Source organism: Tachysurus fulvidraco, chromosome 9 (assembly GCF_022655615.1).
Source record: "Tachysurus fulvidraco isolate hzauxx_2018 chromosome 9, HZAU_PFXX_2.0, whole genome shotgun sequence".
NCBI lineage: Eukaryota > Metazoa > Chordata > Actinopteri > Siluriformes > Bagridae > Tachysurus > Tachysurus fulvidraco.
Genome location: NC_062526.1, coordinates 8889193 through 8907101, shown reverse-complemented (window position 1 = coordinate 8907101; position 17909 = coordinate 8889193). Strand labels below are relative to the sequence as shown.

The 17909-nt window shown below is 36.3% G+C and overlaps 1 protein-coding gene across 2 annotated transcripts in view; it reads left to right on the top strand.

The window, feature by feature from the left end:
- Nucleotides 1-975: 975 nt before the first annotated feature.
- si:dkey-40c11.2 (drebrin-like protein B) overlaps nt 976-17909 on the top strand; it is a 38256-nt gene continuing 21322 nt past the window's right edge. Inside the window, exon 1 of one of the 2 annotated variants that reach the window (XM_047818029.1) lies at nt 976-1219. In XM_047818029.1, the coding sequence (XP_047673985.1) occupies nt 1134-1219 (86 nt within the window). In that variant the 5' untranslated portion in view covers nt 976-1133. The remainder of the gene's footprint in view (nt 1220-17909) is intronic. The other variant, XM_047818028.1, reaches the window with a different exon arrangement.

The following is a 17909-nucleotide window of genomic DNA, read 5'->3' as shown; positions in this document are numbered from 1 at the left end:
AAAACTCTTTTTGAACAGCTTTTAAAAAACCAGACAGGATTATTGTCACGGTTGAAATGAAGAAACCACAGTTTCAGAACTGCTGCAACACTTTATAGTCTAAAATCTCCTAAAAGTCCATTTTCACAGTATGGCTTCTTTAAAAGTGTGGTTTGCATGGAAAGAGACAATCTAGTTACCCTGTAAAAGATACAGCCATAATAAGAAATGAGCCCAAAATGACATGCTGCTATACTACTGACATGGTATGTATACCACAGTGTTAGAATGCAAGTTATATACCCCAATAATTCTGATAGACTTTGTGTGGTCCCTGCTGTTTACTATGTAGCTCTATATACTTTGGGTTTGGAGAAATCTTTTCCAGCCAGTTTGGGACAATTAATGAACGTTAATAATTGATGCACTATTATTTTGATATGTTTATTTATTTATTTATTCATGCAGCACAGTGGCACAGCAGGGTTTTTTTTTGCCACCTCACAGCTCCTGGGCTGCTGTCTGTGTTTAGTTTTACATGTTCTTGTGTCTAACCTGGTTTCCTCCAGGTTCACTGGTTTCCTCCGACATCCTGAAAACATGCCAGTATATTGACTGGCTAAGCTGAATTGTCTCTAGATGCAAATGAGCCCTGACTAGAAAAAAAAAGTGTTTCTGAAGATGAATTCATATTTATTTAACTTTACATTACATTATGGACACAAGGTTGCAATCAAAATAGTTCATTATTTTTGCTGTCTTAGAAAACACCCTACATAATATGAGCAAAAGCACTCAAAATCATATACATCTTGAGTTTTTGCAAACATATACACGTGCAAAATACGTCACAAATATAAATGACGTAACAAACAAATGTCGAAAGTGTTGCATTTTTCATCCCCAAGCCCTATATTGTTCAACTTTGTTTGGTTAAATCCCTGGGTTTGAGGCTGTGGTGGGCGTGGCTTTAATGCGCAAGGCTGCCCTTTCCAAACGTCCCCGCCCACTTCACACATTACGTTAGGATTGATGAAGTCCAGCTCAACTCCCTGACACTTCCCATCAGTCCGCGAATGCCTGTGGAACTATAGGCTAGACTGGATAGTTAGGCTTTGTTGAAGACAAGAAAACAAGAGCCGCAGAGCTTCAGGATGCAAGCAATAAACTTGGACACGTTCAGCCTGTCGCTGCTCACCGCCAAAGAGGACATCCTGAACGGGCGCGCATCCACAGACTGGTACGGTGTAATCCTTCAGTATTCCTTAATCCACACCCTCATAGCGTCGTACTACATGTATATATGTGTATATAGATATATAAAGAAAATACTGTGTTGTACAGTGTAGCATATAGTTTTTGAACATTGCGTTACTTGAACATTGCGTAGCTACTTTCTTCCATTGCGCTGCGCAATAACAGTTTCCTAAAGAGTGTGTTAGAGAGAGGGGAAAAAATGTTTTTTTTTGTTTTTTTTTTTTTGTGTGTGTGTGTGTGTGTGTGTTTAGAAATTGTATGGACGGATTTTGAACAAAATGCCTACCAAATGGAGAGAAGACATGCAAATGACCAGTATGAAGTTAAGAATTCGCTGAATGCTGTCTGTAATCATCCATGCTCAGTCAGACTTTATTTACTGTATAATTTCTAGAAATGGTCTTTGTTCATTGTTGCATGTTAACTTCTATTCCAGCTCTCTTCACACCTGAATACACTTTTATAGAGCTGATCTAAGATAATGAATATAAAACTGGACTGACTGTCCCTCAGGACTGGGCTGGGAACAGACAGCATTAGAGGATCCAGCTACAGGAAATATTTATTGGCATATAAATCACATTATTGTTTTTTTCCTTGAGTGGTTTTAAAGAGAGAAATAATCCATGTGTGGCTGTGTCTTTATATGCCTATGAGCATGTCTAAACAGCATTAGAATTGTACCCTGTCTTCAAGTGGTCTTCTTGTCCTGCATGTACAATGGGGAAAAGGCTTTAATTCAGATTTTGAGGGTGCTGGCTTGTGTTTAGGCTTGTTAGGTTTAAACTTGCACATTGTCCTCTTTTATCTTTCATGTCTCCCGTCATAAACACAGACCGGTTAACTTTTTCAGACTGTTATCATATCTCATTATGTATAAGCCCACAGCATCAAATAGATTTGCATAAGAAACTGGTTCACATCTATTATATGCTTGCACTTAAATGATGTTTTATAATTAAGATCAAAATTAAGTCAGTGTTGTATAATCAAAGGGAATAATGTAAACTTATGGGCCATAGGTGATCTGTGCTACTAAAATCACTCTGCAACAGTGCTGCCAAAATGCACTAGAAGTCATCAGAATCAGAATCAGAATCAGGTTTATTGGCCAAGTGTGTTGACACACACAAGGAATTTGGGTCCAGCTGTTTATGACTCTCAATAAATAACACTATACTATACAAACTATACAAGACAATGCAGCCAATGAGATACAATATAGACAGAATGAGTATTAAATATGAATATAGAATATGAACGATCAGTTATGTACACAAAAGTGTGGGAGTGCAAATAACAATATTGTGCAATATTATGCTTTTTAACATTATATAGCAGTAATAGTGTGTGTAATATATACAGATGATTTGCTGACTATATAATATAACAGGGAATATAACAGACTGATTTGCATATTCACAATTGTTATGATCATTTGCATACTAAAATATGATAATGGTTAAAGGATTTTCTGAAGACATTAGAATAGTAGAATGTGTCATTACAATAAAAAATACTATATTATATGTTATGACAATATAAATAGTTTGGCACTACAAACAATTGAGTTTAAATTTGAATTTGAATTTAAATTTTTGTTTAAAAAATATAAAAAATGTAGACAAACAGAAACACAAATGTAGACAAATGGAAGCAGTTATTCCGGAAATAGACATAAGGAAATAAATCTGTTACAGTAAATAAAAATAAATAAATAAAGAAGTGCAGGAGTGGGACAGGTCATTGATAAACAGTGGTGATCAGTGATTAGTCATTGCAAAACAACGTGATTAGTTATTGGTCATTGCGAAACAATAGTGATTCGTCACTGGGTTCAGAGGCTTGTGCAAGTCACTGGCAGTGAGTCGACAACCTGGACAGTTGTATCAAAATAAAAGTTGCTTAACAGGTCTATAGATTTCCAGATCTAACAACAAAATCAGAAAGCAAAAACAACAAAATGCAGTTCTAGCAAGTCCATAATCTTTATAGATTTAAAGATACATTTCTGACTGGGTATAACTTTCGGAGTAAATTATAAATATGTCTTCACGTTATCTCATGTTAGCACTAATGTTTATAAACATTTCTGATAAATAACTTAAGGTCTACACAGAAATCCTGTCAGATTGGCTATAGCTGGTAGCTTGCAGTAACGCTGAAATTTATGACCATTTATAAATATAACTTAAAGCTTTTGTGAATATTACGTTCTTGTAATCCTGTCAGATCAAGATGAAGTGAGTTTTTTTTTGCCACTTTCAAATCTGCCTTGTTCATTTAGGGATCTTAACATAAATCTGAGACAGTAAGCTAATCTGTAATTGCAGGTGAAGTCCAAGGAAGAAACCCTGCCAAATGGTATAAATGTAATGCAAATGTAAACCCTGAATGAACAGGATAACACAAGAATGAACATTATTCTGATTTACAACATTGTCATACATCAAAACTAGCAGGGACAGCTTTTAGCCTTTATTATTATCATCACACATACATTACAGAACAGTGGAATACTTTTCTTCACATATTCTAGCTGAGGAAGTTGGGGTCAGAGCACAGGGGCAGCTATGATACAGCACCCTTGGAGTGGAGACGGTTAAGGGCCTTGCTTATTTTCACAAAAGTGGCAGCTTTGCAGTGCTGTGGCTTGAACCCCAACCTTCTGATCAACAACAAAGTACCTTAACCAGTTGAGTCACCACTGCCCAAAGCTGAGTACAAATTATGTCTCAGATTCAGCTGTGTGGAAACAAACTAACAAACTACAGCTATTCGTCCTTCTTTTTTATATGAATGCAACATACATCTAAACAAAACACTAATAGAACTCGACTTGCTTGCTAAGCTCATGTTAGCTAGCATTTTCTGGGTATTTATTACATTATTTCACTATAAGAATCTTGTAAAATTAAACATATGCAACTTTCCTCCTGCTGCCATGGCTACCCAAAAACTTGTAACATTAACAAGACTGAATTCCCCTCATCAACATTCTTTAGATGAGAAAAAGGAGGTGATTGGGAACTGATTGTTTTTTAGATTACTTTTGACATAAAAGCAGTATTCATTGTTTAATACATGTTTAGTTACATAATACATTAACTTTAACTAACATTTAACTTACAGATGCCCCATGAGCCAAGACCCAAAAGATTCAGGCAGCTCCCACTCTGTTTTTCCACAAGGTTAATCTCCGTGGAAACAGGCAGGGAAACAGACAGGAGAGCTTGAAATTACTTGAGTCTATCAAGTCCATTCATGTGTTGCTGCTCCGTGCTATCCAGTGGAAACTTGAACAGTCATAGTCTGTTTTTTTTTTTTTTTTGCATTACTACTGACAGTCACCAAGAGGACCAGGATCACTGAAATGAGACTAATTGCTCCATGAGCAGGATGTAAAACACACTCTGGTGATACCGTATGCTCTGAGTTTATTCTGAGCTAAGTACAAACAGTTCAAAAGTATTTCCATAGTTTTATTTTATTTTTTATTCCATTTCCTCTTTATGAACTTATACATTGCTCCTTTTTTCCACCTCATAAAAAGATGATGGAGAACAAATGGTGGCATTTACCTTTAGATTTTTCTTTAAAAGGTTTGTGCTTGTAACGTGGCACACCTAGCTTATAAAAGACTGTTGACAAAAGTAAGCATTTTTAAACTTTATCCCTTTATGTATACTTCTTTGGCTTTGCTTAAAAAATGTTTGTGTTGAAGCCTATAACAGAGTTTGTGTCCCTGTTAGTAGGAGGTTCAAATCTAGCCTTTTGAGCAATGAAGAACACTTAATTATCCAATAAAGCCTTTTCCCCTTGTGCGAATGTTACTAATTAAGTGTGACATTTGTTGGTTAAATAGGAAATTTGATTCAGAATATAGTACATATAGTTAAACATCCTGTGCTATAGCTGTTTTTTTTTGTTGTTTTTTTTTGCTATTTATAAACTCAGTTTGACTAGTGTAGTTACATACAGTCTCTGAATGTGAACATTCCTTTTCTGCTTACTGACATGTCTCAGTTCTTTCCACTCTTAAAAATCCTGCCAGAGCTAAATTTAGTTCTGGTGCTGAACAATCAGATTTGCTTATTGCAATGCTCGATCAGATTTCTCACTCAGTTGTTTTTCTTCAGCATCAACCAAAAAAATGTAAGTCCTGTGTTCATATTTGTTTTCAAATGGTGTCAGCTGTCTTCAGTAACATATGAAGTTCTTGACCAGCATCGTCATATTTTAACACAATACTGCTGGCTTTAACAAGGATTTTTCTGCATCTGGTGGAAAACGTATGTGTCCAAGTAAATAGGGGTTTGGCAAGTTTTTTCTTCACAACTCAACAGTTTGCTATGTGTGTCAGTTACAAATTGTCAACAACAGTTTTTTCCAACAGCTATAAACAGCAACAGTATAAAAAAAATACAGTATAAAAACTTAGTTTCGGTGTAACTGAAACTTGCTCATTATTTCTAGCCTGACCAGCCTTTGTTATCGACCAAATCTGTTTCTTTCAGGTGTGAAGTTTTTCAGTCATCTGAGGCAGGCAGTGTTAATGTTTGAGTGACTAACTTAACAAACTTGTCTCTCAAAAGTTGCATATTTAATTCTTTGTCTTTGTTGCTTTGGACTCTTTAAGAGATAACAAAAAAAACGCAGAGCACGTACAGTATATTTCTCGATATTTTCTTTTACATCTCTGTGCTGTTTTTACTCTTATATATCAGTCAAACATCTCACCCATTTATACAACCTTTTATTTTTTTCATTTTTATCCATTCTGTTATGGGTTTCTCACCCACTAAAAAATCTCAACATTTTTGTCACCACATTAGCATCGTGTTGCTTTAAACACCTGTCAGTCTGGCATTTGTATAGGAAATTTTAAATAGCCTCCTATCATTGAATTCACATTTCTTACAGTGGTAATAGTCAGATCTTTGTGTTTCTGTTTACCAACTTATCTGTGCTCATGAAAATAGCAGGGTTTACTTTCAGACTGGCTCACATTTTGGTCACTTTAGCTGCCAGATGTAATGCTGGATCATGGCCTAATGCATGATTAAGATGTAATCGTCCTGAGTTTACTCTAATGACACATTACCTGGAAACATGTTCATCTGTAATATAATTTATAGTGACATTTTAAAAAAAGTCCTTGTTACACTATTACAAAAGTAATAAAAAATGCAATAGGTTAGACCAGTCTTTCTTTCGTTATGAATATCATTTACAAGCTTTGTTTATATTTCATCTGTGTGATAAATTATAGTCTGAATGATTGTGCACCATAATTACACAATTATGACACAGTTCTCACACTAGCAAGAAGTATCCCAAGCAGCTTTGATAAATTATTGTGAGGGACACATATGACATATTGTGGGCTAGATTCCTGTTCCTCACTTTGATGACATCATTGGTGTGACGGCATGTGTTAGCCAGATGCGACTAGCAGTTGTGTGTTAAACCAACTTTGCCATGCTAACCAGAATATAGGAACTGCACTGAAGCTACCTTGCAGACTGGCTCAGAATCCTGTGCTTCATATAGTCCCAAAGTACTTTCACATGATTAGGGTATTTGCTGTCTGATTCCAAAATGCTGTACTGATTCTTTTAAATTGTAAACTTTTGTTTGTTTGTTTTTATTTTTAATTTATTTAATTCAACAGACTATTGGCTATTTGGTGGCAGGTAGTTAGCAACCCTCTGTATCCTGGGCAATTTTTGTAAATGATACATATGGTAAATGAACCCTCTCTGTTTGTGAATCACATCACATTATTGAGTCTCTTTTGGTCCTCCTTTATACAAAACATTTGATACAGATTATAGCTCCAGTAAGGCTTGTTGAAGTTCAGGCACTGCATTTTCTGTGTTGCTTCAAGGAAGGGATTCTTTTGTTCAACGCTTTCAGCATCCTCCACTTGTAGATTGACTTTTACAAACCGACATGTGGAAATACTCAATTCATCTGTCCAGTCATGGCAGGGTTTAAAGCGTTCAGAAACATGGACAATACTTCATAGTCCTTAACTTCAAAGAGTATTGCTATATTTCTCCATGTAAATGTTACATAATAATTACAACACAATATATGCGTGTGAAGATCATGACATGTCATCAGGGTCTTAATGAAGTTATTCTTGCTTTCATTTAAATGTTATCTAGCAAACCCAATCATTTTTACCCATTTTCATTTGCAGTTGGTGTTCAATTGCAGGATGCAAGAGTTGGTTACACAATTATAATGGGTTAATAAATTCCATTCACCCACTCCAAACAGAGCAGTGCGTATTTGCGGGGTTGTTAACAATCATGCTAGTGATATCCGCCTCTTAGCCCATTGTCAGGAGGCACCATGCTGTGCTCAAATTTCCTCTCTGCTACTTTGAACTGGTGCGTCGGTGTGGCTACAGTGGCCGGAGTCTTGTCAGCAGTATAACCAATAGATAGAAGTTTTAGTAGATATAGCTATATAGATAGAACCTGATAGAAGTTTTTTGACCAGACACTTTTGTTTAAAATGGCTAGAAAGACGTGCGGGTGAGTCTGCTACTGGGTCAGTTAAAAACAAATAGAAAGAGTGTAAGCTCTGTGTAAGAGTGTACAGGAGACAAGCTGGATAAAGAATAACAAAATCAAATATACTGGAGCATGTGGTTCATTGAGGGTGGGTCATTGAGCATCCATTGACCTTGCACAACCTGAGTGTCTCAACTCAAGTATCCTGAACATGATTTGGTGCCAAGCTTGTTCTGTTTTAGACATCAGTTTAATCCAAGTTAAATTTTAATAACCTAACCACTGTGAGGAATATTATAGAACACGTTTGAATAATCACAAATTTACAAATATTACTATAAGAATAAATAAGGAATATAGCTCCAGAAAGACACATACTGTGAAGACTGGCATTTCCTTTTACTGTAGCTAAACCCTCAAACCTGCATGTGTCCATGGAAATTTTCTGTTTAAACCATTAGCTCAAGTGGATGTCCCTAAACACAGGAGTGATTTTTGTCAAAATGCAGAATTGATGAGATGATTTACAGTATATAGGGATATCAAGCTTGCTGCAACTTGTTTGGTTTTAGATCCACTTGAATGTTTCTTGAGTGAATGCCAATGTAACCTCACACTGCCTATAAATCATTGTTCCACATTATTATACAGATAATTATTAATTAAACTTTAATTATATGTCTTCAAGAGGACACACTCCTTATTGTGTTCTTTCATTGAGCTCACCGAAAACATTTGGCAGAGTAAACTCTGTTTCAAAGTATTATATTTTTCCCATGTGGATTTTCCTAATATGGGTGTGGCATTTGTCTTGAGCGGTATCACCCATGACATGGTTGCGTAAGACTGATTTAAACATAATAAAAGCTATGAACCAAATACAAGCACTTGCTAGAATATGCAAACTTGGAAAGGCAAGAGCAGAAAGTACATAAGCACATTTACACAGTGAATAAAAGCCATGCAGAGGAGAATATGAAGTGATGAGTGATGAGAACCACCCAAAAGTCTCAAAGGTTTTGGTGACTGATTAGTCAACTAACTAGTCACATTATAACCTTCAAGTTGTTATATAAGACAATAAATTCAGTTGCTACACAACAATATTAAAATATGCCCTAGCAAGTATGTGGCTTTTAATTCATATGTTGCAGTAGCAGAATCTTGTAATGTATCTAATGTGACTGTGAGATTTTGCATTATTTTGAGGCAAAATTGTGACTTTCAAATCAAAATGCCTTGCATTCTTTCCATAAATTAAATCTAAGAACATGAATGAAGAACAAAACCGGACATGTGTCTGATCGATGCTGAGATTCCCTCACTGTGTACTGCTTGTAAGTTGTTTACCACACTAGATTGTCTGGTGGGCAGAGTTGGTAAAATTGTGTGCTTCCTGTGATGAGATTGTTTGATATGATATGCAATAGTTAGATTGTTGTTGCTGGACTATCGTGATTAACTTCAACATCTGAAACCAGAAATATTTTACTTTCACAGCCGACAAAAGACTTTTGTCTGAAATGTACACTTTCTTTGGAAACTATGCTTCATTTTTTTACTACATCTGTCATTACTGCGCTACACGGCAGCTATTTCCTGGACTCAGTACTGTGTTAAAATGGCTATAAAGCTAAATGCTTGTAATGGACAAATGTTGACTGTAGATGCTGGATACTTCAGGCAGAGTAAAAGCAGGCATCCAGAGAAAAACAGACATTGAAAATGTGTAGATAAATTTTGCATTCCAGTAGCTGTGTAGGACAGATTTTGTACAGGAAATGCCAGAGCTGTCCCAGTGGAGTCTTCTCTAGAAGAGGCCCAGTGACCTCCCAGTTCCAGTTTATCCAGGAAAGGAACCTACTGTATGGTACATAACCCAATGAAGGCCTCAACGTTACCACTACAGTGTTGAAACTAGACAAAGAGTTTATTCATGGTACTGAATTGTATTTGCTTTGCTACACCTCTTTTAATTAGATGTTTTCTAATAAACATCTGCACAGGTTCATGCAAGACTTCTTCCTGCAGCCAAGCTTATGATGCTTACAACCTGGGGTGTTCTTGTTGACATAACAGAATGGAAATTAAGAATTACGTACCTGTCATATATTAGAAGTAATATGAAGGCATACAAAGCTACTACAGGCTGATAAAGGATGAAAGACAGGTTGCCTCTGGGCTCAAGCTTTCATCACCTTCTTTTTACTGAGAGAGAGCTTGTGGAAGACCCAGATAAATGGTTCCTGTGTAATTGTCTGTCCTTTGCAATGAGAAAACCACTTAAGTAAAGTAATTATGGTAGTTTCCTTTCTAACTAGAGACATAAGTATCCCACAATGAGATCGTGGAGCAGAGATAAAAGATTTTAATAATGGATTACGATTCAGACGTATGGTGTCTTGTTCATGTAACTCTGTAAATATACCTGTATGTAACAATATGAACTCAAATCATAAAGCAGTAAAATACAGGCACAGTTTAAAATATTTGGTAAGAGAGACAACAATATCCACATACATACATGTTATGGTTGTGACCTACTAAAGAAAAGGGACCCTTGGCCACACAACATAAACAAAGCACTTATATAGGTCAAACTATTCATGTGTAATAAATTGTGGTGTATGCATGGACTTTTTAGTGTGAGAACCACATAAAGACATGCCCATCTCCGATCCCTTATCTGATGAGAAATTATCCGCAGATGTCCTCTGGCAAAATTACTTAACAGACCTAGTATATGCTCAGAAATTTTATACTGTCTAAATAGTGTGTGTTTGTTTACTCTCGTTTTGATACCTTAAAAAATATCTTTTATTAAGAAAGATCATAAAACTTGCATGAACATACAGAAGATTAACATGAGTGTCAAACCTTTCTGTACATCTATAACACACGGCTACTAACATCTACACTTACATATGAAAGGTAGTTCACAGGGTTTAGGTTCAGGTTTCACACTGCAGTGCTACTGTGTGCAGACTTTAATCAATAGATGTAACTGAAGCCTTCTTGCTCCTCTTTCATCACACAATTCTGTAAGCACACCCTTTGTCCTCTGTTAACAAGTTTAAAACACAGACTTTTGTTGCCAGCAAAACAGCATAACAAAAATGATCAGTTTTGTCCTTTTTTTGTTATGTCTTTTAGCTCTTAACTATTGTTCTTTATTAGCACCTGGCTATTTACCTCATATTTAGTGCATAATTAGCTAGTTGAAATGTAAGATATTTAAAAGCCTTAAAGGGTTTTTTGTTTATATAATATACTTAGAAATATATTGAATAATTGAATAAATAAATGCATTTCATTGTTTCAGATTTTATCATCTGAAGGTTTTCCTGTGCTTCACTGCGTGTTCACTGAGATGTCAGTGCCAAAATTAAGTCATTCTATGATTGTCAAATTTTCTGATGTGTTGCAAGTTTAATTTAAAATGACTGTAAATGAAACATTAAATATGTGCTGACAGTGTTAAATAATTATGAAAATAACTTAAAATAACGTAAAAAAAATGTCTCTATGGTGAGGTTCAAACTTTCCTGCTTATGTTTTAGCAGAAGGTACGACCATATGTATAAAAAATAAAAATTCTATCTATAGCAATATGTTCATGTGAGGCCATGTTTACTCATCAAATGACCCATTATACTCCACAGCTATGCATATATTGATATTTGGAGCAGATGGGAATGAATTATATTGGTGCCATTGGAAAGCTTACAGTATCATTTTTGGAACAGCCAACTTTTAATTTATTTCTTGCTGAATAATCCTTTTTTGTCTCATTTAGTGGTTTAGAAAAAAATCAGTATTCATATGTTAATAATAATAATAATAATAATAATAATAATAATAATAATAATAATAATAATAATAATAATAATAATATATGGGGGAAAAGGCCCATTTGAGACCCGGTACCAGAAGTACTGGTACTCGGATCGCTTAGAAAAGTACATTTTACTCTCACTGAATTAAAAAATCTAATCTTACAAATGGTGAAATGTTTATTTCACTTTAGAAAATCTCTGTGAACCCTGAATGTAAACAGGCCTCTTGGTTCATCCCCCTGCTGAGTTCTGCCTGTGCTCCCGTTTGCCCTTTGGCATGCTTTGCAGTTTATTTGTTCATTGTATATTAACAGTTTGGTTACAATTTCCATCCCCCTATACCAAATTCCAGCAAAGTTTCCCTCTTCGCCCCTTGAACTTTACCAGTTTTACCCCCCCCCCCCCGTCCCCCCACATTTTCTCCTGAAACTATTGTTATTTTTTGTGTTGACTTCATATTTCTCTTGCTTGTGTGAATGTCATAAACATCTTTCAGTCTCACCTTTCCAGCTCATTGTCTCATTCTTTAAACTCATTACATCTCCTCTATGATCTCACATTATTGTGTATGGTGAAAGAAGTTCCCTCTCAGGAAGCCCATTCATTCCTTTGTCGCTCTAGAAGTAGCTGCTGTTTTAACAGAATTTCCACCCAGGGGATTTATCTCTCTTAAAAGGCAGTCAGCTTTAGTACTTTTCAGCCGAAGTGATATGTGGAAAAAAGCCACCAAATGCTCTATTTTTTGTCTTGTTCCACTGTTAGACTTAGTCTTATGTGTACGATCATAAGGTTATGGTTATACATATGTGTAGTACCTTTGTGTTTTTGAATGTTTATTAAATATAATGTAGTAACCTGTGAATATTTTAGAACAAGAATATATAATTTTAGCTATACAGTCATTCTGTCACTTTCTCTTGAATATATTACAACATACAGAGAAATCAAAAAGGACATCGTCTGTTCTTTCATGTTGCTGTGGAGAAAAAAGAAAACTTCTGAATGCTACAAAGCGCTGACACTCAAGACTGCACGTATAAATGTTAAATAATCTCCTTAGAAGAGACCTTTCTTTGTTAAATAAAAAAGTCTTGATCAACTTACAGTACTGACTTGTTTTTATAATGTTAACATTTAAAGAATTGTTTGATCTACAGCTAGAACTAGTGTCCGTTCTGTAGTTATAGACAATTAATCAGCTTCTGACTAGTCAAAAAACAGGAACTCAACAGTGCTGTAGAATTAGGTGATATTAAAGATCTTAACCTGACACCTTAAAACCAAATGTTCTGTTGCACATTGTTAACAGAAATTATATTAAGGCAAAGCCTATTGGTGAATAAGTCAAACCATATCACCATTGTTCTATTGTATGTCAATATGTTAAACCATGACATCTTTATTCCATTCACAAGTTTGATGAAAATAAAAAGATGTGAGAAACACTGTGTTGTGTTTAATATTTTAGCATTAGCCAGAAGCAAAGCTCTAGTCAGAGATTCTGGAGGGGATTTCATGATTGCCAGACTGCTAGCAGGCCTGTTTCTCAGAAGGTACATGAACAAAGCATTTTTCAGTTGTAACTTCAGGGATTGTCTTGCTAGATGCTATATTAGGTATCATTATTATCCTCTCCAAATTGAACTCAATATAATCTGGGGTTTGGTGTGCAATGTCCAAGCATTAGCAGATATTAGTATTGCAAAATGTATGCCTTAGGCAGTCTGTGTGTACTTCTGCAAGCTTCTTTCTTGCTATTATGTCTCATTATTAAATGGAGATCTGTGTCTGGTGGGGTTTATGGTGATTGGTCTGCAGGGTATCAGGCTGGAGCTTGCACAGGTTCAAGCAAGGCCAGAGCCTGGAGTCATGTTCTCTGTTCCCTGGCCACAACTAAGCCCATAGATTTACTCTTAAATGACTAGGAACTGCATTTATGTAAACACTAAAAACTGTTTTGCAACTTTCCTCTTGCCTGGTAACTCCTGGTCCTGAGTAAATTTTGCTTCTTTTAGTTGCTGTTTAATGCTCGGTTTTAGACATGGCTCTTTAAAGACCACACCACGATTCTCTAAGCCAAAATACTATTTGTCAACAGTCAAGAATTTGAATTGCAAATGTAGACGTAGGACAGTGATGTCAGGAGTAACGTATAAAGAATTCCTTGTTGAATTGTGAACCATTCCAGGTACATTTTAACCTGCTTCAGTATCCTAGGTATGTAACCAAGTAGCATTGCATTATGAATAGATAATGTAGTCTTAAAATGCACACAATATGCATATGGATAGGTGGCATGCCAGTGGGGTATTTGTGCATCACATTAGCTCATTAAAGTGTCCATTCCATCCTTTTCTACGTACACCCTGCTACACGCATTCTCTCTATACACAGACAGCTGTAAGAATAAACTAACGGATTACCTGATGATTCCACTACACGTCTGTTTAAATATAAACAGACATAACCGGGCAAAAATGTTCCTTCTCCTTGGAGCTATTGAATCGTCTGAATAGGATTCAGAATGTTAGCAGCAGATGTTTTCTAGCTTTACTTACTGTACATGGAATGATTCCATCAGAATAAGAAGTTTATGCACAGCTTGTCAGCAAACTTTTTTTTATGAAGAGTTTTCAGAAAGGACGAAGCATTCAGTCAGTCAGAGACACAGGAAACGTACAATGCAAGGGGGTGACCACTTATTCCCATTTTTGGCATAATCATCAAGAAAAGAGGAAATGAGTGATGTTGAATGCTATGTCTCAGAGATCTGTGCTGAGATAGACTGCTATAAATAGTATTTGGGGCCCCCAGGTCAAGGCAGCAGACGCATATTTACAGCTGTGTCAAGACAGGACAGAGAGGCTAATGTAAAAAGAAGGAGAGTTTGATGAGAATTTCATGACATTCAGTGTAACGTATTAAAAGTTTTCCTGTGTGAGCATAAGGATTCCACTTAAAGGCTTAAACATTTTTCAGAGCAAATCCACACTATATAATAAGGATATGAATAACATAAAAATGTGCAGAAAACCAATGTTGCCGCTTTAGCTCCCAAATATTTCTCTCTTGACTTTCTCATTCGTGTTTCTGATCTGTATGCATTCCAGTTTTCCTAAACTCCTCTGCTTCTGAGCTCAGAGGTGTATGGTGTGGGTTAAGGAACTGTTTTTCTCATCAGTTCGAAAGCTGCATGTGTGAAGAGAGGAAGTCTGAGCCACAGATTTTTTTTTTTTTTTTTGCTCAATGACCTCCGTCTCCTGTTGTAGACGGAGTTTCAATCTGTTTTATCCTGTCTAGTAGGATAACCACATTCAACTGACTTCAGTCTTAAAAAACATTTGAAAAACCTAAATTCTGTCAATTCCCAGCTATAGTTCATTCCTCACAGATGCTGCTGCTAATTCTCTTGTATCTCTATCCCACCCTTGTTCCCTCACTGGATCTCATGCATAAGTGCTACAGAAATCCAATCCTAGCCCTGAAGCATCTGTGAGCTGTTTGCAAGCCTTAACTCACATGAGGTAATGACATCTTACCATGTTGTGAAACACCCAGCTGCAACACGCCTTAACAGCTGTATCTGTTCCCTATGATATGGCTATATCTCCCTTGGTGAGGATAAGGAAAATCACAGGGTTATTTCAGGGGCACGGCTGTACAGCGTTTCATGCAGGATCACAAGAAGTGAAATAATAACCTACTACTTATGCTAGATCACCTTTCAAAAGTACAAATCAGCAGCATCAGCTGATGCACATGTATTCAGAATCATTCTCCCTTGGATTAGCCTTTGTGCTTTAAGATGTCGTTAAAGGAAAATGCAGGAATAGACTAAACCCACATTGCCTGTTCATTCAAATGCGCCCAAGGTGTGCATTGTCTAGCTGACGTCATGGATCCTGTCACCAAGGAGATATCACTCTAGCCTGAAAGTGTTGTACCACAGACACAGACAGTTTGTGCACATTTACTGTGTCATTGTTTGTAGGTTTGTGTGTGTGTGTGTGTGTGTGTGTGTGTGTGTGTGTGTGTGTGTGTGTGTGTGTGTGTGTGTGTGTGTGTGTGTGTGTGTGTGTGTGTGTGTGTGTGGTCCTCACAGAATAGACACTGACTGCAATAATATACCATAACCTTAGGGAGGATCATTAAAACCTGTCAACATTAGAGTACATTCATCACAACACTGAAGGAACCACTGTGAACCCAAGACTATTAAATAATATTCGGGGGATAAGATTTCCAGGCAGATGTCTCTCAAGCAGTGTTGCTGGTGGTATTAATAATTGATTTTTATGGGATAAGCATGCACACAATGTTACACTAAATACTCATAGATCTTATTTTAATACAAGCTGGTTGTTTTGACCTTATACTTAGGAGCTTTGCTTCTCTGAAATTTATAAAAGCTATCTGTCATGTTAGCAAAAAAAAAGGCAGTGCTATTACACATTTGAATAGGATTAAAATCCCAGAGATTAACCAGTAACAATTGCAATATACTACCTTTCCATGTAAAACTAATTCTGTCCAAATAAGGCTTTAGTTAAAACTTGTTTTAAATGATTACCAAGGCTTTATGAGGATTTAGCTGATGCTTTCTGGCCACATGTTAAATGTGACATCACAGCCTAACATTGTGTATAACAGTTTTAGTTCTTAACAAATGACTTTCTTTAGTCCTCGGGTTTCCCAAGTCAAGGCATGTAGAATTCATTAATCTAAGCCACCATATGGTCGAGGCTCAGGAGGGATTTACAAGACTACTTATAAAGATGTAAACTTTGCTGATAATAATGCTTGAAAATGAAGCCTAATGTAACTATAACTGTTTGAATACGATTAAACATGCATTCTTGATGAGGTTTAAGAGCGTTTTTAAAACGTGTATGTTGATTCAGTTTCATATTCACAAGCCTGGTACTTGGTTCTTCTTAGGAACATTCATTATTTACAGCCTGCTGCTAGCATTTTAGCTAGAATTTCCCCACTTACCACCTGTCTCAGCTCTCACAACACAGTGACAGTTTACTTGTTACCTCTCTCACATCCCCTTGTTATTAAGTTTAAGAACAGTGGAGTTAAAGCAACCGAACTGCAAACAAATCCATGTGTGTGTGTTTGTTTGTGCGTCAGGGAGGAGGGGTGTGTGTGGTTGGACGGTTAATGCCTGGGCATTGTGTCAGATACAGGGGTCATCATTTGGATGTCTTCCAGTGAGCACAGGCCTGGTGGACATTTGGACAACAATGACAACATACTTGTTTCTTGTTCACTCATTATGCATGAATCGACATATGACACGGATCTATTTGTAACAAAAGCTCTATCTTCTGTGGATGTGTCTTCAGAAGTAGCACCTGAGCGTTATGCAATCTCCTTAAACTGGGTGCTTGGGGACATTTAGGGGTCAATGAAGTGTAGTTAGGGTTTGTTTTTTACTTAGATGAAATCATATCCCACTGATATTAAATCTATTATATTAAACATTGGGTTTTTATATTTATTAGCCAAGGGTTTATTTAAGGTTTAATAAAACTTTTGCTTAATCAGAAATTGAGAGATTCAAGAATCAACCAGTAAACAAGGTTCCTTTTTATCTATAATTAACCCCATAAACTCCCAGGGCACTTCAGCTAGTTTAGAAATGTGGCTGCTTAACCATCCTCTTAGTTTTGATTGTAGTTACTAATAAACCTGATTGAAAAAAAATTCTATCTCAGATATATGAATATTAGAAATAATAACTCTAGAGTTTAAGGGGTCAAATTATGTGTAACTCTGTGTTAAAAAAACACACACATCATGAGATAAAACCAAAATAGATTTGTAAGCTCATTTTCATTAAATACTACCTACTGCCCAAAACATAAATAAGCCATTGGAAGGAAATCAGTGTGGTTTGGCATGGAGTGACATTATACATAATATCCTAGCTCTAGACCTGCAACATCCTGTCATATCTAGTTGCAAACAGAAAAAATGTCCTAAAAACTACTGGATGATTCATCTCATATATCTGTGGCCTGTCTATTGTTCTGTTGGTGCTAAAAGCAAAACACTTTCCCAGGTTTTGAAATCGTTCTCTGATCAAGCACCAACAAGAATGGCTTTACAGTAGCCCTGACTGACAGCTGCGACCTGCGTTCAAATGCTATCATTGGATTCCACACGCTAAAATTATGTGAGTTATTAGCCCTGGTGTCTTAAGAGAGCACAGACGCACCAGCTTCGACTTGAACCTGTCAGATGTGCATACTCAGGCAAGTCTTTGCTAATACAGTGAAGTCAAGGCCTGTAGCCTATGCAA